The sequence below is a fragment of the Balaenoptera musculus genome, chromosome 11 (genome assembly GCF_009873245.2).
Source record: "Balaenoptera musculus isolate JJ_BM4_2016_0621 chromosome 11, mBalMus1.pri.v3, whole genome shotgun sequence".
Classification (NCBI taxonomy): Eukaryota; Metazoa; Chordata; class Mammalia; order Artiodactyla; family Balaenopteridae; genus Balaenoptera; species Balaenoptera musculus.
The window spans coordinates 35,366,995-35,391,972 of NC_045795.1; the positions used below are offsets into that span (position 1 = coordinate 35,366,995).

The window sequence follows — 24,978 nt, forward strand, 5'->3', positions numbered from 1 at the left end:
GGAGATTACTGGAATGACACCTGGGGTAAATTTTAAGGAGAACAATGATTTGACAGAGATGTAAGAGGAAGCAAATGAAGGATGGCTCAGAGGGAGAGAGGCAAGTTGTATGGGAAGGAGTGAGCCAATTTATTTGGCTGGAACATGAAACACCAGCCGGAGGGTAGAAGCAGATGTAGAATGACAGCACCTGACAGGGTCCAAGAGTTGGAATTTTTATTTAATACAAAAGACAATTGGCAGTCACTGTGGGGAATCAGAAAAGAGAAGTGATGATATAAAGATATAGTTAAGTTAAAGAATGGCTATCTGATGGGGTATCGTGCAGTTATTTTTTTAATGCTTTTGAAGAATTTCTAATTACAGAGGAAACTTTTCATGATGTGATGAGAAATGAAAAGGATGAATGCAAGTGTTGTTTGTAATACAATTTTAATTATGTTACATAGATCTCAACATGTATAGAGAAATGTCTGACGGAAAATACCCTGAAATATCGTTATTATCTCTTGGTAGTCAGATTAGAGATTTCTTTTTTAAGTTTATTCCAAATATTCTACAAGGAATGTATTATTTTAAAATCTGAAAAAGAAAATTACATGTTCTTTAAAATACAGTATCAGAGGAATTTGACTGGCCTGTAGCTTGGGGTTGATGGGGCTGGAGGCAGATTGGCCAGTAGACGTTTGCACAGGTTTCAAGCTGGGAGTTGGAGGCCTGCTCTCACACTGGGGGTGGGATGTGGAAATGAGATAACGGAGGACGGAAGACAGAAAGGGCACCATGAGGTTAGGTATGACATGTTCAAAGAGGTGAAAATAGAAGCCAAGCGTCAGAGGAAGGATAAAGGTACTACTTAGTAATTAAGTTGAAAGTGGAGAGGGTTAGGCAAAATTCAATTCAATGTTGTCCTTTTTGTTTTAGGTGTTTATGGTACAGAAAAGTTAGGCCAAGGACTTTCTATTTGACATATTAATACAGGAACCCTTAATAGGGTTTCTCACTGAGGGCTTTAGTTTGCTGCATTTTTTTAATGTTAAACATCTGATCTATGCTGAAGAGACAGTCTTCATCCATCCAGCTCTATATCTAATCATTCAGCTAATGAGTATTTACTGAATACTTTCTCTGTAAAAGTTTCCCAGCCTTTATAATCTAGTAACCAAAAATAAGATATATATAAACTACTATACAAAAGACAGAACATGACAAGCTCGTAAGACAGGGACAGTTACACTACTCTGGGCTTCTCAGTTGAGCTATCTAGTGGACCCTCCATTTTCTGGCTCTACCCCATTTCTTTAAACGTATTACTATTCCTTAACATGTACCTCTACCCTATTCAGGCTGCCTATTGTCTCTTTTCCCAGCATGCCATGCTCATTGTATCAATTAGGAATGCTTTCAGCTGCAAGTATTATCTGTCTATTAATGATTTAAGTTATAGGGATGGACACTATTTTCTTATCAAGAAGTTCAAAGGTAGGCGATCTCAGAGCTGGTCCAGCAGCTCAGTGATTTTCCTCAGGGTTTCAAGTTGTTTATTTTTTCATCGTTCTAGTGTTTTTATTTTTCATCCTCATATGAGTTGCTTCATGGCAACAAGATGTCTACTATAGCTCCAGGCATCACATAATGTTCACATGCAAAGCAAGAAGAAGGAGAAGGGAATGGTGCTAGCAAATTCTCTTCTTAAGTTTGTCCCTTTATCAGGAAAGCAAAAGACTTCCTAGAAGACCACTCCAAGCTTTGTCATACATTTTCTTTGGTCAAAAATTTACTATACAGCCACCCTAAGGGTGCCAGGAAGGATGGGAACATGGATATATGGCTTTTCCAGCCTCTAGAGCTGCACTGTTCAATGTGGTAGCCACTAGCTACCTGTGACTACTGAGTACTCAAAATGAGGTTAGTGCAACTGAGGTTCTGAATTTCTAATTTTATTTAATTTTAATCTCTATCGTATTAATTTATAATTATTTTATTTTATATTTAATTTAAATATAAAAATGAAAGCAGTAAAAAACATATCTCCATTAGCTACAAATTTATTGTTTCAGTCGGACTACATTTCACTATAATCATGCATCTTAATCATTGTGTGGCACAAGATTTTAATATTGTAGTACACGTGTCAACAGGCATATGCATTGTTTCTCGTATTACACGTAAACATTTCATTGACCAGCTTTGTCAATATGGATGCAACTATTAAAAGACAATACTTTTTTAGCACTCATTTTGGTTATTGGAAAACCTTTAAGGATGTTTGGGAAAGTTGTAAATTCTATGAAACATAAATATAGATCGTGTTTCTATGTCAATTCAGTGTCTGAAATGAGATGTACTGTTAAGTATAAAATATGCAAAGGAGTTCAAATATTTATTATAAAAAGCATATGCAGATATCTGGTTTATAAATATTGATTACATATTGAAATTATAATATTTGGATATATTGGGTTAAATAAAATATATTATTGAAATTAACTTTACCTGTTTATTTTTACATTATTAATGTGTCTACTAGAAAATTTAAAATTATATATATGACTTACATTATATTTTTATTGAACAGTGCTTGTCTAGAGTGAGAAGAAGGCAAAGGTGAAGAGGATTAGGGATGATTTTTAGGTTAGCCAACCAATACGTTGGCCTCATTTATATTGCCTGTGTCATCTGCCCATGAAGAATACTTCTTCTCTCCTCAACTATTAACTGCTACAGAGCAGCGTTCAATAAATCTTAACTATGATTTATTGCTGAGGTTACTCCTGTTGCTATTAAGTTTGGCCTTAAACAAGATATAGCTGAGCTTTAAGCAAATTCTAGCTTAAGGCTGATGTCTTCCAAAAACTCTTTTTTGACTACCTACTTTAGCACTTTTATTCATGCATGCATGCTCACTTCTATATTAAAAATCATTTTATATTGAAATAAATGTGAAAGAATGCAATAAGGAAGTTAATAATTCTGTCAGGAGGGGTCATGAAAGTTTTCCCAGAAGAGGTAGCACTTGAACTGAAATTAGAGGAATGAATTGGAGCCTGCCATGTGGGAAAGGCCAAGGAGGCAGTACTGCAAAAGCATAAAAATACATAGTGTATTTAGATACTGGTGAAAATTTAGCCAGAGTAAAGGTTGCTTGGAACTGAAGGTAGAATTTGGGGTTTCTATAAGGGCAGAATGGGGAGTAAGCAGAATATTTCTCGAAGCAGGGGAATGATATGAACAGGTGTGTTCCTCTTATATCCTTCTTTTTTGTAAGGGATTTATCCTGATGTTTCTCTACCTGCTCAAGGTGTATGCTTATTTCATTAACTTACAGTCTTCCTTATATTCCAATAGAACCCTGAAGCTATAAATTTGCCATTAATTACTGTTTTAGCTGCATTCCACAAGATTTGATATACAAACATTAACATTGTTATAAATAGTGTCTACTTTCCTTTTTGTGTTTTTTTTTTTGACCCATAAGTAATTTTAAGATGTTCTATAAATGATCAAACATATGGACTTTTTAAAGGTGTATTTTTGTTTTTAATTTCTAATTTTATTGCACTATCATCAATGAACATGGTTTCTATGATTAAATCTTTGTACTTGTTGAGACCTGATTTAGGAACTAGTATATGTTTGGTTTTTGTCAATGTTCTAGGTATGCTTAAAAAGAAAGTATGTTTTCCCATTTTGGGCTATAGGATTTTTGTGTGTTCTTTGGATTGAGCTCATTAACCATATTATTCCAAATCCTCAACAGTTTTACTCATTTTGTCTATTTGATCTTTCCATTATTGAGAAGATATATTTAAATGTTCCATTATAGTAATGGATTTGGCCACTTTTTTGTAATTTGTTTACTTTGGTTCTATCCATTTTGATGCTACACTATGAGAGCTTTCAATTTATGAATCATTGTATCTGCTTTGTGATTTCTTTTTATCAATATATAGTGAGCCTATTAGCCCCTAACAATGCACTTTGCTTAAAATTTATTTTGCCTGATATTAACTTTGCTGCACTACCTTTCTTTTGGTTAGCATTTGCTTTTAATATTTTTTTCCAATCCTATTACTTTCAACCTTTCTAGGTTCTTATATTTTTAGATGTGTCTCTCATAGAAAAATTTAGTTGGATTTTTAAAATCCAGTCTGACAATCTTTATTGTTATAATAGTGAATTTGATCAATTTCCATTTATTGTGATTACTAATATCTTGGATTTCATGGTGTTATTTAATTTATCCTTTCCATTCACTATCATTTATCTTTGCTTCTTTTGTTTCTTTCCTACTTTCAGTAGATTTATTGAGGGCTTTTTCCTCTATTTTTTCTATACTGACTTGGACATTTTACATGCTATTTCTATTATTCTCAAATTTAACAAGCAATTTTTACTTTGTGAAATCAAGTTAGTTAATAGTTCTACCCCTTCCTAAACAAAAGAACTTTAGAACATTTTAATTCAAAACACTCTCTATCTTAAACATTATTGTTGTCCAATATATTACCAGATTTATTTTTATTCTTCCTTTATTCCAAATTAATAAATAGTATTAATATTGTTATATACAGGCACTACTTATTTAGATTTATCCTCCTAATTTACTTATTTATTTAACTTTACTTGCCTTTACTATTTCTTCTTACATCTTCCTTCTTTCTTATGCATTCAACATTTTTCTTCATGAAGCAAAATAGAAGAATAAGTTGGAGGCTGCCATGTGGAAAAGGGCATTCCAAGCCAAAGAGGAAGTATTGCAAAAGCCCAAAGTCCTGAGAAGATACAGTGTGTTTGGATACTGGTGAAAAATTTTGTGTAGCTGGGGTAAAGATTGCTTGGAATTGATGCTAAAGTTTGGGCTTTGCATAAGGGTGGTGAGGGGAGTAAGCATTCTGTCCCCCTGTCCCCCACATTTGAACAGCAATTTAGCTGAATATAGAATTCTAGGTTGGTACATATTTTCTCTGAAAACTTTAAAGCTACTATCTTATTGTCTTTTTGTTTCCATTGTTATCTTTGGGAAGTTTGCTGTAAATCTAATTGCCATTCTTTAGTAAGTAATACGCCTTTTAAAACCCCTGGCTACTTTTAAGATTCCTGTCTTTGGTGCTCTTGATATCAATATTACGTTTAGGGAATGAGTTTTGTTTTTATTTTTCCTGCCCAGGATTTACTGTGATTCCTGAATACCAGGATCCACATATTTATTATTTCCGGAAAATGCAAAGCCATTATCTCTTTTAATATTGACTCTCCCCAATTCTGTTTTCTTCTTTGGAAACTCCTATTAGACATGGGTTAGGTCTTATTACCCTGTCTTTCACATTGCTGTCTCTCTTTCATATTTTCCATCTCTTTAGATGTCTGTGCTGCGTTTTGAGTGACTTCCTCAGATCAACCTTTTCTTTCTTTTGCTTTTTGAGTCTCTGTGTCAAAGAGTGCCCGAAACCAGCATTGCCTTTGCATTTTTCACTTACCTGAACTAATACTATCCCTTTTTAAAGCCATCTTCAATCTTAAGTTTCCGTTATTTGCAACTCAAGGGTTCTAACATAGACTCACATAGTACATGTCATCGTGTTCCATCAGAAATGTCTGCAGAATTCAACACTTCCTTTCCATCCCCACTGAGTTCCTCCTTAAGTGAGCAGGCAGTGTAGCAGCCAGTAAAGGAGGCTCACGATGAACAGTCAGAGACATGGCAGGAGAATAAGGAGGGAACTACGCCAAAATGGCAGAGAAGAAAATTTTAATAATTAAGGGATATTTAAATACTGCAGAGAGGTCAAGAGGTATGAGAATTGAAAATAGGTACTGGAATTGCCAGTTAGGAGATGACTGCTGACTGTTATCTTCCACCTTTACTTTTTATGGCTCTTGCTGATTATTTATCAATTGCTATGATTAGCAGAATGCATAGAAGGTGATATTCCAAAAACATTGAGTGACTGATTAATGGATTTTCTTTTGGAGGTTTGAGAACATACAAAAATAGTCTTTATTGGTATATGGTTTCTATGCAAGGGGTGAGAAATAAAGTTTTAAAAAAACAAGAGAGGCAGTTTATTTTAGGATTTTTTTAAAAAGATTTATTTGTTATTTATTTATTTATTTTATTTATTTTTGGCTGTGTCAGGTCTTAGTTGCGGCACGTGGGATCTTAGTTGTGGCACACGGGATCTTTCGTCATGGCGCGTGGGCTCTTCATTGCAGCATGCGGGCTTCTCTCTAGTTGTGGCGTGCGAATTTTCTCACTCTAGTTGTGGCACACGGGCTCCAGAGCACGTGGTCTCTGTAGTTTGCAGCGCACAGGCTCTCTAGTTGAGGCGGGCGAGCTCAGTAGTTGTGGCATGCGGGCTTAGTTGCCCTGCAGCATGTGAGATCTTAGTTCCCCGACCAGAGATCGAACCCGTGTCCCCTGCATTGTAAGGCAGATTCTTTACCACTGGACCACCAGGGAAGTCCCAAGAGAAGCAGTTTTAAATTGAAAATAATTTGGAAATGTTGTAATATTTGTAAGTCAGACAATTTAGCTCAGAGCCAAGTTCCCCATGTAGCTTATGGAATCTTCCTACAGTGGTGTAGGTGAATACCTAGGTTTCTACATAGGAGAAACCTATGTAAAGGTGTTAATTAGAAATTTCAAACCATTTTTTCAAAAAAACGCACACACCAGTTCACTCTGGGCCCATTTCCTCTTATTGTGGTCCTGGGAAGTGTTCATCATACCCAAGGCATCAGAGAAGAAAAATTGTCTTTTCAGATCAGTTACTACTCTTGCAACTGACTAAGGGGCAATGATCATTTCAAATGTTTCCTGAGCCAAAGACCGTTAACATAGCAGGTGTCCTCAAGAGAGGGCTCTAGAACAGAAGGCCCTGGAATTCTCCTTCCACCACAGACTCATCACTAGATCACATTTATTTACTATGATTGCTGTGTCTGTAAGTCCATCTGTCTAAGTAACTAGCTTTGGGCAACTCAGAGGCATCTATCATCAATGACTCTTTAACAACATTGTGGTTAAATTGACCCAAAGATAGATATTTCTTCCTTGACCTCGATTCCAGTAGGTCCAAGTGAGTTGGAAGGAGGGCAGGGGAGAATGTCCAGGAATCATAGCATTATAGGAATCGTATGCTGCCTGACTTAAAGAGTTGGTTTTGCATCTGTTCTGAAATGAGTTTTCCTGTTCGTTTGGTTTCTGTGCCGTTTTTACTATTTATTTTGCTGCTTGGCTCACACTGGGCCTGAGCTTGACTTGGGTCCATACGTCTGGAAAGCATAGTGCAGCTCGTTCTCCTTCCACACATCCTGCTCTTTTAATAAAACGGTTCCTTTTTTTTTATATACAGAATGGCTGATCACAGCATTTGGTAATAGGGAAAACACTGATAATTTGCTTAAAATGAGTCACTTTTGCACCAGACTGGGAGCCCCATGACTCATAATGACAAGTTCAAAGACTCGCTGTTTGTAACATGAGGAAGCCCAGCCAGAGGGGCTTTCAGCCTGCTCACTCTTAGCATTCTTTGTCTCCACAGAGCAAATTACTGACCAAGGCAACCCAAAGCTCATTAGCGGACCCAGTGAAGTGGAAGGCAGCTTCTTGGGCCCCAGCAGCAGGGACAGTCTGTCTACCCAGCCACATGAACTACAAACAGTTAACCAGGTCCCAGAGCATCTGCCAGTGAACATTTTCCACCACAGATGAATGCCAATGCGAGAAGCTTTTAAGCAAATCAAATTGAGATTCTTCTTCATCCTGCTACTTAACTTTTAGCACCCTTTCCTTCCCCCGCCTCTTCCTGCCATAGCAGCTGGCAGAAATCAGGGCCCCAAGCCCTTGGCATTGTTTTCCACAATCCAGTTCTGCTTCTGGCTTAAAGAAAAGGCAGGATTAAAAAAAAGAAAACTAAAAAGTGAGGGAAGAAGTCAGACAAAGGCTATTACTGCAAGTACTGAGAAAAGCTGCTTACATGCTGCTACCACGTGAAGAGATTGCAGCAAAGACAGGGGAAGAGAAAAGCAAGTAGGAGCCACGAGGCCAGCAGCAGGTGGAGCCGATCTGTGGCCTCCCCTGGATGCCTCAAGAGTGAGGAACCCCCTGGACATCCCTGGAGTTTGGGAAAGGGGAGGATGATAGTAGCAGGCATGTCACGTGTGTGTCCCACCCCGTACAAATATGCACGACCCAAGCAGGGTCTGCCAGGTCCCCAGGCGGGCACACCTTACAAAGAGCCTCGCCTGGATGAGAAGGGTGTGATGGAGGAGGTCGAGACACAGCAGAGAGTTTACAGCAGGACCTGTGGAGGTGGAGGGACTGGAGCCCAAGGGAAAACTGCTGGAAAGACCCAAAGGAAATACGTGATCTGAGCTGTTTTCCAAATTAGGTTAATCATTTTAGATGAGGAAAGCATTTATGTCTGAGGCTATGATGCATGCCTTTGATAACTTTGTTTACCGTCAGCCATCAACCAAGGCCTTGAAACTCCTTCCTGGGAGTGTTTTGTCAACATTAGCACATATTAATTGTCTTATGCAACAAAATGATTTTATTACTGCAGATCTGAGAACTCAAAAGGATACAACCCAAACGCTGGTGCATAAGCAAATAAACTATCCAGTTCTCGGGGCTGGGGTTTACTTAGAGCCCTCTGGGTGCTTTACACCACTGTCCCACCTCTCACTAACCCAGATCCTTTCCCACCTAATTATACAAAGGTGAAGGAGAGAAACAAGCATTTATAACTACTGTGAATGAGTCACAGCGTTGTATCCTTTCCATATTTCAAACCCACTTAATCCCCCAAACAAGCCTATGAAGTAGACATTACTAGCTCCATTTCATGATTGAGAAAACTGAGGATACCACCTATTTGCAGACTCATGAATGAAAAGAGGCTGTCTTTGTAGTGTCTTCTTGACAAATCATGAGCCAGAGGGCACTGCTACGTGACCAGTCGTTTAAGACCTTTCCTTCTGTCAGTCAGCTCTTCTTGAGAGGTTGGGTTCCTTTCCTTCAAAATACATTACTGACTACCTGATACGTGCTAGACACAGTGAGCATTCATGCCACACCTTCCAGAACCCTCTTTCGGCTACGCTTTCATCAACTGGAATGCCCCGCGTACATTCAACAACCTGATCTCTCCCCTTTCACAGACACGTGTTTGCTCCCTGCCCTCGTTCTCCTGGGATGCAAGAACCTTAACATCCCTTCCCTGCAGCCACCCGCAGCCCTGCCACCCCCGTGACACACACATACACACACACACACACACACACACACACACACACAGTGTACATAAACAGGTGTGATTATTTCCACTTCACACAGGAAAACTAAGGAACAGAGGAATTAAGTAACTTGCTCATCAAGATCATGCCCTAGTAGGGTGCATTTCTACAACTGTGATTTCTTCCAGGCACTGCTGAGAACTGTCAGGGAGTAAACCAGCTTCCTAGAAAGCAAGAACTTTAATTCAGAAACTCCCTCTAGGAATCTAGCCTACAGAAATAATCCAAAATGTCTTTGTGCAAATACCACTTCCTCAGAGAGACATTCCTCTAACCCTCCTGAGGGAAATCGCCTCCCCTGTCATTCGTCTCCCTCTGTCCCCTTACTTTGCATCACCTCTCTTCATAGAGCTAATCAGTATATGGGTTTATTTGCTCCTCTTGTCTGTACACCCTCAGGAGTATGTACGCTCTCCAAGGAAGTAGGCCTTTGTTCATCTGCTCTAAGTACAGTAACTGGGATATAGTGGGCACTCAGTAAATACTAGTTGTGTTAATAAACTAAGAAAATAAGTAATTAAATGTGGAGTAAAATTTATACACCAAGATCTTCACTGCAGCATTATTTACAGAGCATATATATAAAATAATGTATAAGTCCAATATTGGGGAATGGACTATAATGATGAAATGATATAACCGTAAAAGGTAATATTCATGAAGAATTTAATGACTTAGAAAAAAGGGCTATGAGATAATTTTAAGTGAAGTAAATAAACAGGTTACATAATTGTATATACATTATCATCTTAACTATGTAGTAAAGCAAAGCATAGAAAAAACAGAGGTGGAGGGATTGTGATTTTTTTTTTCCTGCTTCTTTATACCATTCTTTATTTCCCAAATTTTTGGCAATGGGCAAGCTATATCGTGATAATTAGGAGTAGTAAAATAATACCTTTTACATATTCTTACTTCATTAGGCAAAGACGTGGGGGTTTAAATCTTCAGGACTTGCCTTCTGCATCAACTATATTCCTTTCTGAATCCTTATAGGATAATGCACCTATGAAAGAAAAATTCTTCAGAAACTTTCCTGAATGGCTTAATACAAATGGTTCACAATGGCAAATTACTTCTCCCTGTTGAGGATGTACGAATGCCAGACACAGATATTAACTTGGATGACCCTATCACATTCTGAAATGATGCTAGATAGCCCCATAGATTCTCATTTCTCTATCTTAGAACTGGAAGGTCTTGCCAGGGAAGGGAATGAGAGCTGTTCTCACAGGCCCCTCACCACTTACATGTGAAGTACAGTTTGGCTCCCTTTAGAAATAATTAGTTCTAGGTTTAATATTCAGAAAATAAAAACAAAAACAAAACAAACCACCACAAAAAGTGAAAACTCAGTGAGAGAGAGATAGCAGGAGAGTGAGGTGATGTGGTTACTCAGGGGATGGGTTAGCAAGGGCCTGTGGAAGTTCACCCAGGCAGGTCCCTGGGAAAGAAGTGTCATTTTAAATATTCTGATTGTGGATACAAAGAGGAGGGAGCTCAAACCTGGGAGTCTTCATAGGAGTCAGTTTGGCCATGAAGTGGAAGGCAGGATAAGGGTGCAAATCTCGTGCCTGTTAGGGGGACCTATTTCCAATAAGACTGTGACCCCTCTCTTCCTCCCTCCCTCCCTCCTCTCTCCCTCACTTCCTTCCTACCTTCCTTCCCTCCTTCTTCCCTTCTTTTCTTCTTCCTTCCTTCCTTTTTTCCTTTCTTCCCAGAACCAGAGAAGGAGCAGTGAACAAGATAGATATGCCTATATGGAGTTTTCAGTCCACACAATACATACATATCTGTAGTTTCAGATGGTGACAAATGTTAAAAGGATATAAAACCGAATAACAGGGTAGGAAACAATTGGGCTGGGTTGGGGACCCAAAGGAGCTGACATATGAGCTAAGAACTGAATAGGGAGTTGATAGTCATACAGAATGTTCAGGAAAGAACATTCCAGACAAAAGGAACAAACAGCAAGTGTAAAGGCCCAGAGATAAGAATAGTATTGACATATATGAGGATCTGAAAGAAGACCAGTGAGCCAAGAAGGCACGAGCAAAGGAGGTGTGAGTGGGGCATGGGGAGGGAGACATGTAGGCAGAGACCAGATGATGTGAGGCCTGCCAGGCTGAGGAGTTTGGGGCGTGTTCAGGGGCCACAGGAAGCCACTAGAAAATTTAAAGCAGAGGAGTGACATGATTGTGTTCTTAGAAAATCATTCAGGCTGTTATGTGGGGAAAATGTCATAGGAGAGTAAGATGGAAGCTTAACAAAGCAGTTAAGAGACAGTCCAGGTGAGCAAAGGTGGTGCCTTAGGTTAAAAAGACACCAGGAGAAACAAAGAGATGTAAAGCATATTTGTAAAGGATTGCTGACAATCTCTATCAAACTACCAATGGCATTTTTCACAGAACTAGAACAAAAAATTTCACAATGTGTATGGGAACACAAAAGGCCCCGAATAGCCAAAGCAATCCTGAGAAAGAAAAACAGAGCTGGAGGAATCAGGCTCCCTGACTTCAGACTATACTACAAAGCTACAGTAATCAAGACAGTATGGTACTGGCACAAAAACAGAAATATAGATCAATGGAACAGGATAGAAAGCCCAGAGATAAACCCATCTTATCTTTGATAAAGGAGGCAAGAGTATACAATGGAGAAAAGACAGCCTCTTCAATAAATGGTGCTGGGAAAACTGGACAGCTACATGTAAAAGAATAACATTAGAACACTCCCTAACACCATACACAAAAATAAACTCAAAATGGATTAAAGACCTAAATGTAAGGCCAGACACAATAAAACTCTTAGAGGAAAACATAGGCAGAACACTGTATGACAGAAATCACAGCAAGATCCTTTTTGACCCACCTCCTAGAGAAATGGAAATAAAAACAAATGGGACCTAATGAAACTTAAAAGCTTTTGCACAGCAAAGGAAACTATAAACAAGACGAAAAGACAACCCTCAGAATGGGAGAAAATATTTGCAAATGAAGCAACTGACAAAGGATTAATCTCCAAAATATACAAGCAGCTCATGCAACTCAATATCAAAAAACAAACAACCCAATCCAAAAATGGGCAGAAGACCTAAATAGACATTTCTCCACAGAAGATATACAGATTGCCAACAAACCCATGAAAGGATGCTCAACATCACTAATCATTAGAGAAATGCAAATCAAAACTACAATGAGGTATCACCTCACACCAGTCAGAATGGCCATCATCAAAAAATGTACAAACAATAAATGCTGGAGAGGGTGTGGAGAAAGGGGAACCCTCTTGCACTGTTGGTGGGAATGTAAATTGATACAGCCACTATGGAGAACAGTATGGAGGTTCCTTAAAAAACTAAAAATAGAACTACCATACGACCCAGCAATCCCACTACTGGGAATATACCCAGAGAATACCATAATTCAAAAAGAGTCATGTACCACAATATTCACTGCAGCTCTATTTACAATAGCCGGGACATAGAAGCAACCTAAGTGTCCATCAACAGATGAATGGTTAAAGAAGATGTGGTACATATATACAATGGAATATTTCTTGGCCATAAAAAGAAACGAAATTGAGTTATTTGTAGTGAGGTGGATGGACATAGAGTCTGTCATACAGAGTGAAGTAAGTCAGAAAGAGAAAAATAAATACGGTATGCTAACATATATATGGAATCTAAAAAAAAAAAAATTGGTTCTGAAGAACCTAGGGGCAGGACAGGAATAAAGACACAGATGTAGAGAATGGACTTGAGGACATGGGGAGGGGAAGGGTAAGCTGGGACGAAGTGAGAGAGTGGCATGGATGTATATACACTACCAAATGAAAAATAGATCGCTAGTGGGAAGCAGCTGCATAGCACAGGGAGATCAGCTCCGTGCTTTGTGACCACCTAGAGGGGTAGGATAGGGAGGGTGGGAGGGAGACGCAAGAGGGAGGGGATATGGGGATATATGTATATGTATAGCTGATTCACTTTGTTATACAGCAGAAACTAACACACCATTGTAAAGCAATTATACTCCAATAAAGATGTTAGAAAAAAAAGAAAAAAAGGTATTCAGTAGTTTTAAAAGGGAGCTATGCACTACGTGGCACCTCCTCTCATTACCCCTTCACAGTTACATTAAGAGACAGGAGTTCTGTTAGCTTCACTTTGTAGATGAGGAGGCTGAGACTTGGAGCAGTTTAAATGGCAGACCCCACCCAGGTCATACAGCTAGAGTGAGGCCAGCACTCAGTCCCACAGCTTCTCACTCCAAATCCTGTTTCCTTTTTGCAGCCACTGCACTGGAGGAACACTGAGGTTACACGCTAAAGCCAGTATTCTTCCCCAGTCATGTGAGGGAAGGAGAGTTGCCTGAGGAGGTGTGGAAAACTCCAGCGGCCTCTGCCTGGGGATTCCTGGGCAAGCAGGGCAGTAGTGCGGAGTGGGGTGTCTGCACCCAGTGGTCCCTCGAGCCCCAATTCCCCCACAGCCCAAGGAAACCCCCAGGTCCTCCCAGTCGGGCTCTGCACCAGGCCGAGCTCCTTTCCTCCAGCTCCTGCTCCTCGGTTCCTCTAAAACCTGCCCCAGAAGGAACGCTCCTCCAAGAGCCCCTCTGCAGTCTGACCGACCCCTCTGCGCCTGCGCAACCACCTGCACCATCTGTACCGCGTTACCATCAGTGCTCTGTCTCAGGGTGCTCTCCTGCTTTGTAAAGTAAGCTTTGACCTTCCCACGTCCCCACTGCTTTCTATCCTAAGGCCAAGGGCAGTGGCTCTTCTATTTATCTGTAATGAGCCATGGGAGAGGGCTGTCGATAGGGTAGATGCTCGGTACTTGTTAACAGATGGTCTGCTTCACCAACTGACTCACTGCCTGAGGGAAAAAACAGATGTTTCATTTAAACAATGAGATGTTTTCCAGAAAAGAAGCAGTTAGGATACAGAGAGGTCAAAGGGAAAATGATGGCCTCCTAGATCCTTTTCACCTCTTTTTCACGACTGTTGCTCTTTTGGGGTGGGAGATTATTCTCTGCAGAGTCCACACTCTGAGAACCTGGACCCTGCTCCTTCTCTTCTCTTCCCTGTAGTATCCACCCCCGCTCAGGCCAACAAAACCGTCTTAAGTGCATAAATTCTTTTTATCGTGGAGACCCTTCTGAGCACAAGCTCCGTATAGATGAGGGAAAGATAACTATTTAACTGGTCCAGCCATAGTTGGCTAACTAACGAAGTCCTCATAGAGAGTCAAGGCTTCACCACAAGTCAGCCAACTCCCCCTTTACCTCTGATCCTTACCCCACCCCACAGGTCCCCAGGTGAAGTAGCTCCTCCCAGCCACCTGGTGCCTTCCCTGTTTCCCCTTCACAAAGATCTCCCCAACTCTTCTGAGCTGCCATATGCATTCACGGTTTTCAGTCCACATACCAGCTCACAACCCTCCAAAAACTGCCTTTTTTCTCTTTACCACCTCTGAGTCCTGACTCCATCAGTCTGACCTCAGTGGTTTGCTGGCACTTATGAGATCATTTCTACTTGGCAAATCATTTCCATCTAGCAACACTATATGCAAAGAGAAGGTTTTGGAGTCCGACAAACCTGGGATCAAGTTATGGCTTTGCCATTTTACTAACTGTTGTGTTGGGGTCACTTTTAACCTCCTTCAACCTCAGTTACCTTACCTGTAAAGTGGGCCCAATACTGCCTAGTTGACAGAGTCACTGTGAGAATTAAATGAGACAACATGTATAATCCCTGTAGCACAGAGTTCTCAGTAAGCATTAGCTCCCCACCACCACCAGGAGAGTTACTGTAAAGATTAACTGAGTTAATATTTATGAACTATGGAACAGTGCCTGTCACATAGAAGACACACACAAAAAATAATTTTCCCCTTCCTTTTTTTTCCCCAAAGAATGAACACTAGCATATCAAACTCCATTTTGACTTATACCTATTTCCAAGCCAGGGAAACAGAATTTTATCTAAATCCACATGCATTTCAGGGGAGGAGAATTTTGCTACTCGGCTAGAATGTAATTCTTTGATTCTCTTTTTTAAATGTATCAAAATAAATTTGAGACGAGTGGAATTCATTCCTAATTTAGGCATACATAGAAAACTTGCCTCATTTCAGACAATAGGACATGTGAACTCTGCTTTAGCCACTGTCCCCAAAGCACAGGCTGATGCAAGAACCAAACTCATCGGAGCGGGGACCAGACAACAGAACCCTATTTACCATGGTCTTTGGAAGTGGTCAAGACATGTCAAACTCAGGGAATCCAGTATTTTTCAGATTCTGCAGAATTTGGAGCCTCTTTCTAAGCTGAAGAGGAATGCTACCTTTCTGTTCAGTGGGCCTCTCAGTCAACTGCCCTTTAACCCACAAAGGGCTAGAACACACATGTCCTTCCACCCAGATTCCCAAGGTTGGTCCAAATATTGGGCATGGAATGAGACCCCAAGGCTCTTTTGGGCTGCCACATCCATGGGTTGAAATTGATGAAAAAGACCCCATAGGTCCAGGTTAGCCTGGCAGCAGGGGCCACAGGAGGCTGTCTTATTTTGTGGAAACATTGCTGGCCTCCAGATTCCTGAGTGAACTCCAAAACACAGAAATGCCAACATGACCCAGGCTGCTCTCCAAGCTCCATGCCTGTGTCTATCCACAGGTCTCTCTAAGCAACCCACATGGGCACTTTGTCCTGAATGAGAACACTCACAAAATAAAAACCCCAGAGATGCTGTGTTAGGAAAATGACAGTTTTCAGCAGATGATCTTGGGACCATTGTCTGAAGGTTTTATGTTACTGCTGGAAATGGGCAACTATGTTCGAGCAGCTGCCCTTCTTTCAGGGGCTCCAAGCCCGTCCACTGGGCTGGCACATGGGGCCTTTCTTCACCTGCTCAGGCCCACATCCAGGACACAGCTGCATCAGGAGGGTGAATCAACCCCGGTACCAAGACAAAAAAGAAACGCAGCCTGCCTCATGCGCTGCCCCTTCATTCCGTCCAGCCCACATGGTCTGTGCTGCTGGGCCTGGTAGGTTGCCAGTGGGATGTGTGATTTCTGGCACCAGGAGTCAGGAACCCATCTGATTTATTTAGATGTGGTGCCACCATTGGGTGGGTCTCCTAAGGTTTCAGTGGCTTTCCACTTTGGAACTTCCCTTCACTCCACTCCCTAGAGCCCCTGCCAAGCCTGCCATGCTTCAGCCTGCTCCAAGCCAGCCCTAAGAATCTACTAATTAAAGGTTCTCCTTTGGCATCTTTCATGCGGCAATTTAGGAAACTCCAAGGCAAGTCCTAATCTGAGGACTTCAGCCCAGGTGGTATCACCTGGTTTGAACATAGGCTTTTGACCCCAAAGCCTTTGGGGCACCAACCCATTCCAGAAGTTGTCAATCAAAAGGGAGAAGAAGGTTGGGCAAGTGTCCTTGGTCACCCCCAAAAGATCTACTCTTTGGTCTTCACATCTGCAGTCACTTTGGCCGTGGCTAAGTGGTTTTGTCTTCCCTTCATCCTCTGATTCCATACCCTGCTGTACCCACCCGGCAACCCCGCAAATTGTAGACGAGCTGCTCCTGGCCCTTAAAGTAAACAGAGCCATGGCACATGGCACTTCTTCCCGTGGTGACCTCCACCACCCTGGCAGTGGAGAGACATGAATAGAGCACACCTCAGCATCTCCTCCCAGACGGCCACTCTCAGTGATTCGGGGCATTGATGCCGCTCCCTGGGGAAAATTACCTTCATGTCAGCTCCTAAGGTGATGGAAGAAGGCAGCTATTTTTCCCTTAAAGCACAGGAATGATGAAAGTAACAGCAGTTGTCATTTAATTGGGTGGTAATGTGGGAGCCATCTATTATAGGAAGAGCTTCTGTGCCAGGGATGATTGACTGGAAGAGGCTGCCTGAAGAGCTATGCTGACAGCTCTAGTGCTGTAATTAGTTTCCCCAGCAAACGATGCTGTGATTGGTTAGCAATGTCTTCCATGGGTGTGAGGAAGGAAAGTGGGAACATGGGAGCTACATATGTGCCATCTCTGTCTTTCATGTAACTTCCAGAAACCTCCTCCTTCCTAGATGACAGCATCTACCCCACAGTGGGGGGTGGGGAGGACAGTGAAGACAGTATCTCAGATGTCCTTTCTAATCTTTCTGGGAGATGGTCCATCCTTTAGCACCTCCCGATCTCATGAGTTCATTCAGTCCAGCATCAAAGGACCCTTTGCTCTCCATGCTAGAAGCTGCTGACTTGTCCTTCACCTGAGTTTCAGCCTGAAGCCATCCCTTCCTCTCTATGGCCCCGCGGACCTCCTCGTTCCAAGCACCATTCCCAAGAATGCTGGACCACTGACCCTTCCCTTGGTCCTCCTATCCCTCCTGACCTTTATGTTTCATGCCACCTTGATAAGTTATCCCTTCCTGTCATCTAAAGTCTTCATTCCTTTCCCTCCCATTGGCCCATTCATTCTAACTTCTCCACACACTAGAGGATGGAATTCTCTTCTGGCTATTTGTGTGAGGATATTTTTGTATATTTCACCCAAGTCAACACTTACTGAGAAATTTCAGTGCATATAGAACTTATATCAGATACCAAAAAAACACACTCTATCCCTTCCTGTTGCTTCTCATTCCTGTATGCACTTCCATGGTCTACATATTGTAGGTATTCATCATATCACTATATCAAAGCCATTCCCTTATCTTTGGTTTTGAAAGCTTCTGCTACCAAGCCACAGAGAGTGTAATCATCCCCTTCATCCAGCCTTCTCCCTGCCTGAGCCCTGAATGTCCCTTCCCAGCTCTGAGTCTTCTCATGTTTTTAGTCCCAAACGGTGGGTTCACACCCCCTCTCCCCTTGGAATCCACCCCATCTCTCACTTTTCCTCATTCCCTGTTGGTCTTCTTTTCTCTCTTTCCTTCTTCAGTCAGAAGGAAGTGAGGCACCACATGAATAAATGTCTTTCCCAAGGAAAATATATTTTTGGCTCTGATTAGCAAATCATTTTTCAGCTTGAATAACACCACTCTCCATCATTTTATTCCTGTCAATTTTTAAGCAATAGCTTAAGCAGTAGTAGGTTGTTTGGGGGCAGCCAGGAAAATGAGCTCTGGCCCAGGAGCCCCAGACTAAAGGAAATCAGACAGCAGGCCCAACGGCAGCAGCATAAACTCTCCATTTCTGTTGTTTTTTCTTTCCATTTGGTTTCCATGGGGCCCTGTGTTGGGGGCAGGGAGGACTTCCAAAAGTACTGATTTGTATTCTTTAGAAAAATAAGGAACCAAGTTTCAGGATGGCAAAAAAAAAAAAAAAAAAAAGAGCATTAAGAAATGTATAAGGAAAAAAAAAAAAAAAAGAAATGTATAAGGGACCAGTATCTAAGAACTTTGGGTGCCTATCATTTCCAGAAACCCAACTCCGAGGCTAACTTTGAGGGTACCTCACTGACTGCCGTTTCTATCTAAGTGCTCTTTAATAGGTATGAAAATCCAGAAGAGGCTGTACCTTCAGGACTTGGAAATATTTTCCATCCAACTCACAACCCAGAATTGTAATGTCCTATTTTGGTGCTGAGATTGAGAAACTCCTCTCCTTTAGGGTTTTTTGGGGTTTTGTTTTTTGCTCTGTTTTGTTTGAAATTTTATACTACCCTGTGATATTTTATTTACTCTCCTTTAAGTTTTAAACAGTCCTGTGATTCAGCAAGCCAACACGCTTCTGTGAGTCATCCATGTTTTCTGAGCTTTAACACTGGGACCTATGACTGAAATTCACTAAAAGGAAACAACTGAGAACTAGAAATGGGCATGGCAAATAACAACTCCTGAGGGCCAAAGCTGATGAGCCTCTGAGTTTGACAGACTAAACAAAGTTGGGAAGAAGGCACAGTATATCCATCTTCCCTTGCAAGCTCAGGTCCCCCTGATTCTGGCACCAGCCTGAGACACCATCTTATGTCTCATCTTTGCAGGACCTCTTAGCTAACTGTCAAGAAATCGTGGAGTTTTTCTTTGCTAGCCCGAAAATAGACACCTTCAAGAGTATTTGCCTTTTAATAAAAGCTTCTTGGAGTTGAAATTCACCTCTAATGGTAACATGTAGTGGGGAGAAGATGGTGTTGGGTTTCTAAAATCACACCATACAGGGGATGGACCCACCCCGTAGCGTGATGGTTGAGAGAGGGAGAGCAGTGGGTGCGTGCCTCCCCTCCGCCATCGCGTCACAGTGCACTGTCCTAAAAGGAACAATGCTAAGTATCTAAAACATTCATTCATTCATTCATTCATTCATTCATTCAAAAGATATTTGATTGAGTTCCCCCTATGTGCCAGGTACTATCCAGGTGCTAGCAAGACTGCAGCAAACCAAACTGACAAAAATCCCTGCCCTCATGGAGCTTACAAATTCTAGAAACACTAACAGAACATATTAACATATGAAGTGAACTATGCAAACAGTGAACAAAACTCATGGTTCTGTTTCTTCTGTGATACTGTAAAAAAGACTTCAAAGTTTTGGACAAGATAGGCACTAATAAGAGTACAATCTCATGGGTAAATCTATTTCTACTAGGTCATTTGGAGGCCCACCACCTGCTTCCTCTATCAGGCATACTTTTCCCTGGAAAAACTGGTCTAAGAGCGAGTCTACCTTCCTCTGAAAGCTGGGCAGTTTTTTACCCCTTTATAACCATTTCTTTAAGTGAGCCCCAGTTTCCTCCTCTGTAAAATGAAATTATGACCAGGGATCACGGACAAGTTTAACTGGAATAATATGTAAGACAACACTTGGCACCATGCTTAGTGTCAGGTATGCAAAAAATTCATTTCTGAGTCACCCAAATGTCATTCCTATCAGGTGGCAGAACTGCGCATATTAATCCAGTTGCCCTGTTAATCCACACTCCTCCCGCCCCTCCGCCTGGGATCTCTGCCACTTCTCCACCTCGCAAGTGCCGCTTCATCTTCAGAACCCTTCACACTCTCTCTGACAGAGCTGGCCCTCCCTCCCTCCCCGCCGCCCAGCGCTGGACAACACTCCTCCCTTACAGCGAGCAGCAGCTTCTTTGTAATTATTTGTTCACTTTTCTTTCTCCCTTACTAGATTTTGAACTCTTTAAGGGCAAGGATCATGCTGTAATCTTCTCGTTCAAGTTTATATCTCTGTCACATGCCTAGCACGTGAATAAATAAGATGAATAAACACTTATCGAGAGAATAAATAAATCGATGATAATCTCATAACGAAGTGAGCCCTCAGTCACTGCGTGCTCCATGGCTCCTGTTCTTTTTAGTGCACGATGTGTGCTTAGGGGCAAGAGCTCACCAGACGAGAAAGAGCTGTTTTGCAAACCCTGAGAGGGAAAGGGAGGTGGAGGTATCTCTTCAGTAAATAAAAAGCTGCTCATTAGCTTGGTGGCTGGCCCCAAACTGGAGTGAGAACTGGTCTATTAGCACAGTCCAAAAGGGGCTGGATATGGGCTCTGAGCCAGCAGAACGGGAATGGGCAAGAGTGGGACGGAGGTGGAGCCGGGGTCACGCACCGCAGCTGCCTGTGGGGTCCCTTCCACGTGCCCGTCCCTGTGGACCCAGCCTCACCCTCCACGTGGCAGCTGTGAAGCCCCAGTAGGCTTCCAGGCCTGGCTTTGCCTCTTGGCCTTCAGTCTATGGGCATCCTCACCACCTCACCTTGACCTCCCTGAGGAGACACTTAGGAGGCGTGCTGCTGGGATTACAGCCGTCACACTCATGTCCATTCACCTGAGGTCATCACCATCAAAGAACACCAATGCCAGAATCTTCCTCCACTGTAGCAGGAGGAAAGCCAGTCCCGTGTTCCTGACGATAAGCCCATGGCACTGCAGGACCCCAAGTGCCTTTTAAATCACCAAAAATATCAAATACTTCCAGTGTAACTATCCCATAATGTGTACTTTACTAAATTTTAAGTCTTTGAAAGTTGGTAATTTGTGTATAATGTGTCATGGCGCTGGCCCCAAATTTCTTAGCACGACCTTCAAAATTCTCTGCAAAATGCTCCCAAACTACCCTCCTGGGCTTATCTCCTCTGTGCGCCCCCTGTCCCTTCTGCTCCCACCGCCCAGACCCCTCCACACCTTAGGGGAGGCCCCGTGGGGTTTTCAGCTGATTGTAAGTTCTTCCGGGACCTTCTGCCGTATCGGCATCATGGGTGCTGGGAAACCTCTCCCTGGCCTCTCCACCCAGCTGTCACCTTGGGCTGTCAGCTCTAAAAGAAAGCAGAGCCTGGGAGAGTAAAGGCCATGAACGCTTCTTCTTCGCTACAGCTTTCTGGACAACCCTCCACCCCACCTCCACCCTTGCCGCCTCTGGTTGGTGGAAGCCCTCTCATCAACTCCTGTGTGGGAAGCAATCTGGGGGTCCCACAGGCAGGCGGATTCCAGTGTAGTCTTGGTGGAGCTTTCCCTCTCCCCCAGCCCTAGTCCAGAGAGACTCATTCCTCTACCCTCTGTGGTTAAAACAAATCATAAAAATGATAAATCATAAAAATGACGCAATAAAAGGCAAACGTTGTCAGAGCTGGGTGTGGACTAGGGTGGGGACAAGGTGTGGAATGAGCCCTTTGGCTCCTGGTGGGCTCTGCTGGGCCAAAGCATTCTGGCTAATGTCTCTCGCGTATCAGGGCTCATCTTTCTGAACATCGCCCAAACCCCTTCCCAGGCCCACCCGACTCGGGAGTGTGCGGGGCAGATGTGGAGACAGAACTGAGATGTGCCCATTTGCTTCTGATTGGAAAAGGGTGGGGTGTCTTTGTGTGCCTCACCATTCAGACATTCTTCATGGTGCTATTTTTATCAACAGTAATCATTAAATTGGTGTCAGATGGGCTGGTCCACTTCCTTACACCGGGGCTGGGTGATGGGACTCTGCAGGTTTTTCCAGGCAAAAGATGTGGTATGTGGCCCACATGAACGCACCTCTGGAACCCTAGGTCTCAGAGCGAGTCCCTCTGGCCCTGGACTGTGTTCCTATGGCAACGAGAGCAAGGTTCTTCATCACTCCTGGTTCATTCCTGACCCGATTCATTTAACAGACATATGTTGAGCACCTTCTAAATGCCAGACATTGAGCAAGACACTGGGGACTGACAAAAAATATGATCTCTACCTCCTAAGAGACATGCATTTCGTGAGAAAGGGTTGTCGCATGAAGTGCCAGTGTCTACTGGGCTGTGCCTATCCCAGAAACACAGTGGAGGGAGGATTTGTTTAGTCTGGGCCTCACAGAAAGCTCCATGGAGGTGGTAGCACTCAGCCAGGGCTTCAGAGATAGAGTTAAGTGGATGAAAATACAGGAAAGGGAACCAAGGGCAGAGGCATAAAAAAATGACTCCATAGATTTATCCAAAATCCAGCTGTGAATGCAGCTGTCACCATGGGAGTCCCAGACCCACACCTGCCTGGAGCCTCACCCGGGGAGGTTGCGAGGAAGAGGGCTTCAGGGCAGGAATGCCATCTCCTCACTCCCAGGGCCCTGGCCGTTCTGACTCTGGTTTCAGAGTTTGGCCCCTGAGCAGGGCCCAGCAGCCAGGCTTGGCCTGTAGTGGCTAAAGGGACTCAGGAGGTTGAAGTTAGACGTGAACCAGGAACCTCCACCGCAGTCTGTTTGCGGATCTTGTGATTGAGAACTTAACTCTCAGGTTAGAACTGGGGCCTCTCACTAGACACAGGTAACGAGGATGAGTCATCCTATGGAGACTAAGGGCAGAATTTTCTAGACTCTAAATCTTTGAGTTGGGATTATACTTCTTTTAACTACATGCCTGGAAATTCAGGGTGAAATTTCACAGAAAACCAAAATGGAGCATAACAGGAAAATGGGCAGAAATGTGGCCCTGAGTGATGGCAGAAAGTGCTTTTGCAGATGTCCCCGGACATCCAGGGCTTGGCGCTCTGGTTTTCATTTCCTCTGACCAGACATTCCAAACTCCACCCCCCACGAGTCACGTGGATGCCCAGGCTCAGGCCCACAGGGCGCGGCGGGTGTCACTGAAAGGGCCTCCTCAGCGGCTGGTGTCGGCCAGCTGGAAGAGCCTGGGGTCACCTGTCTGGTCAGGAGCCTCTCTGCTGTGGGCCTCTTTGGCTTTGCAGTCTGACTAAAGTGACAGTGAAATTAATGGGATCCTGATGCTCTGACTGAGGCCATTTCCCCGTGTCTCCAAACAGGGATGAGAGAGGAAATGTCATTAGGACGCCAGGAGGCTTTTGAAATTTTCAAGAGGGACCATGCTGACAGCGTCACCATCGAAGACAACAAACAGATTCTGAAGCAGAGGTAAGGCTGGCGCGGAGAGCAGCTGGTCCTCCAAAGCGTAGCTGGGCCAGCCTAGAGAAAACTTGATTTCTGAAAGAAAGGCACAAGGTGTGTGCAGTTTCACGTTGAATGACATCCAGCCTGGTACACTTCCCTCCCATACATTAAGCCTCATCATGCCAGTACCACTGGGTAAGCAACGTTAGAGCAGGGCTGTGACTGACAGCCACAATTGTATACAATTCTCACATCCCACATTAATTCTCATCAGCCTGGGACTCTATTGCTATTTCACTGCTCCAAAGGCAAAGGAAAAAAGTGTTTACAGACCAAATGATACATCTTAGAACTCTAGGCCCTCCGGCTGCTCAGGAAAGCCGTCCTGTACTTCTTGGTCAAAGGAAGTATTCACATGCACATCCTGTGACCCGGACACCTCTGGTGTGTTCCCCAGGCCGGAAGCAGAGCAGGCTACACCATCTGCTGACAGGTTGTCCAGCAAGCCTGTGTTCTGGACCCTTTAGAAAAAACTTAGAGGTACATCCTTTGTTTCAACTAATCCATGAATTCGACGCATGTCCTCAAACTGGACGTGTGGCTCTAGAGTTCAAAAACTAGAATTCTAGACTGCGAACTCTCAAATGTCACATATGACTCTGCATCTCAGCACACAGTACATTTTCAAAAACTATTTGTTGAATTAAAATGAGATCCAGGTTTGAGAGTCATATGTTTATAAATGTTTCAAGGAAGCATGAGAAGGGGATGAGCTCTCTCAGGAAAACATGTGGAAGTACAAGGGCCTGGAGGGTAGAACCACAGGGAAAGCTTTCAAGGAAAGGGGTGGGGGGGTAGGGAGGAGGCCATGAGGGAGACTGAGAAGAGGGGAAGAGCCAGCAGGAAAGACCTGCCTGAGAGCCAAGAGGGGAGACGGCTCCCAGAAGCGTGTTGTCGGGGGTGTCAGATGCTCCAAAGAAACAAGCAGGAGGCAGCAGGCAAGTGCATGGGGAGCTGGCAGCTGGAAGAGCGCGGGTTGGGCGCTGGGAGGGAAGGGGCAAGTGAGAAGGAATTGAGCAAAGGAGAGAGGGCGAGCAATGTGTTCAGAAAGCCCCTGAGAGGTGGGAGACATTTGTAAAAGAAAAAGGGAAGTGGCCTGAGGAGAAGGGGAGTTGGTTTCAGAAGGGGAGAGAGTTGGGCAAGATTGTAGGCCTCAGGCAGAAGCAAGCCAGTGGGGGGAGAGAGAGAGCGAGAGAGAGAAAAACAAGGGAAACACTGACCCAGCAAGGCCCCAGGGAGCCGGGCGGTAGGGAATGTCAGAGGGAGGAGAACCTGGAAGGAAGCCTGAATAGAAAAACACAGCAAGATGGGCTGACGCTG

The 24,978-nt window shown here is 43.2% G+C and overlaps 1 protein-coding gene across 1 annotated transcript in view; it reads left to right on the forward strand.

Annotated features, from left to right (window-relative positions):
* KIF6 (kinesin family member 6) overlaps positions 1–24,978 on the forward strand; it is a 390,258-nt gene that overhangs the window by 280,695 nt on the left and 84,585 nt on the right. The window contains exon 14 of the mRNA XM_036869162.1: positions 23,514–23,622. Within this exon, the coding sequence (XP_036725057.1) occupies positions 23,514–23,622 (109 nt within the window). The remainder of the gene's footprint in view (positions 1–23,513; positions 23,623–24,978) is intronic.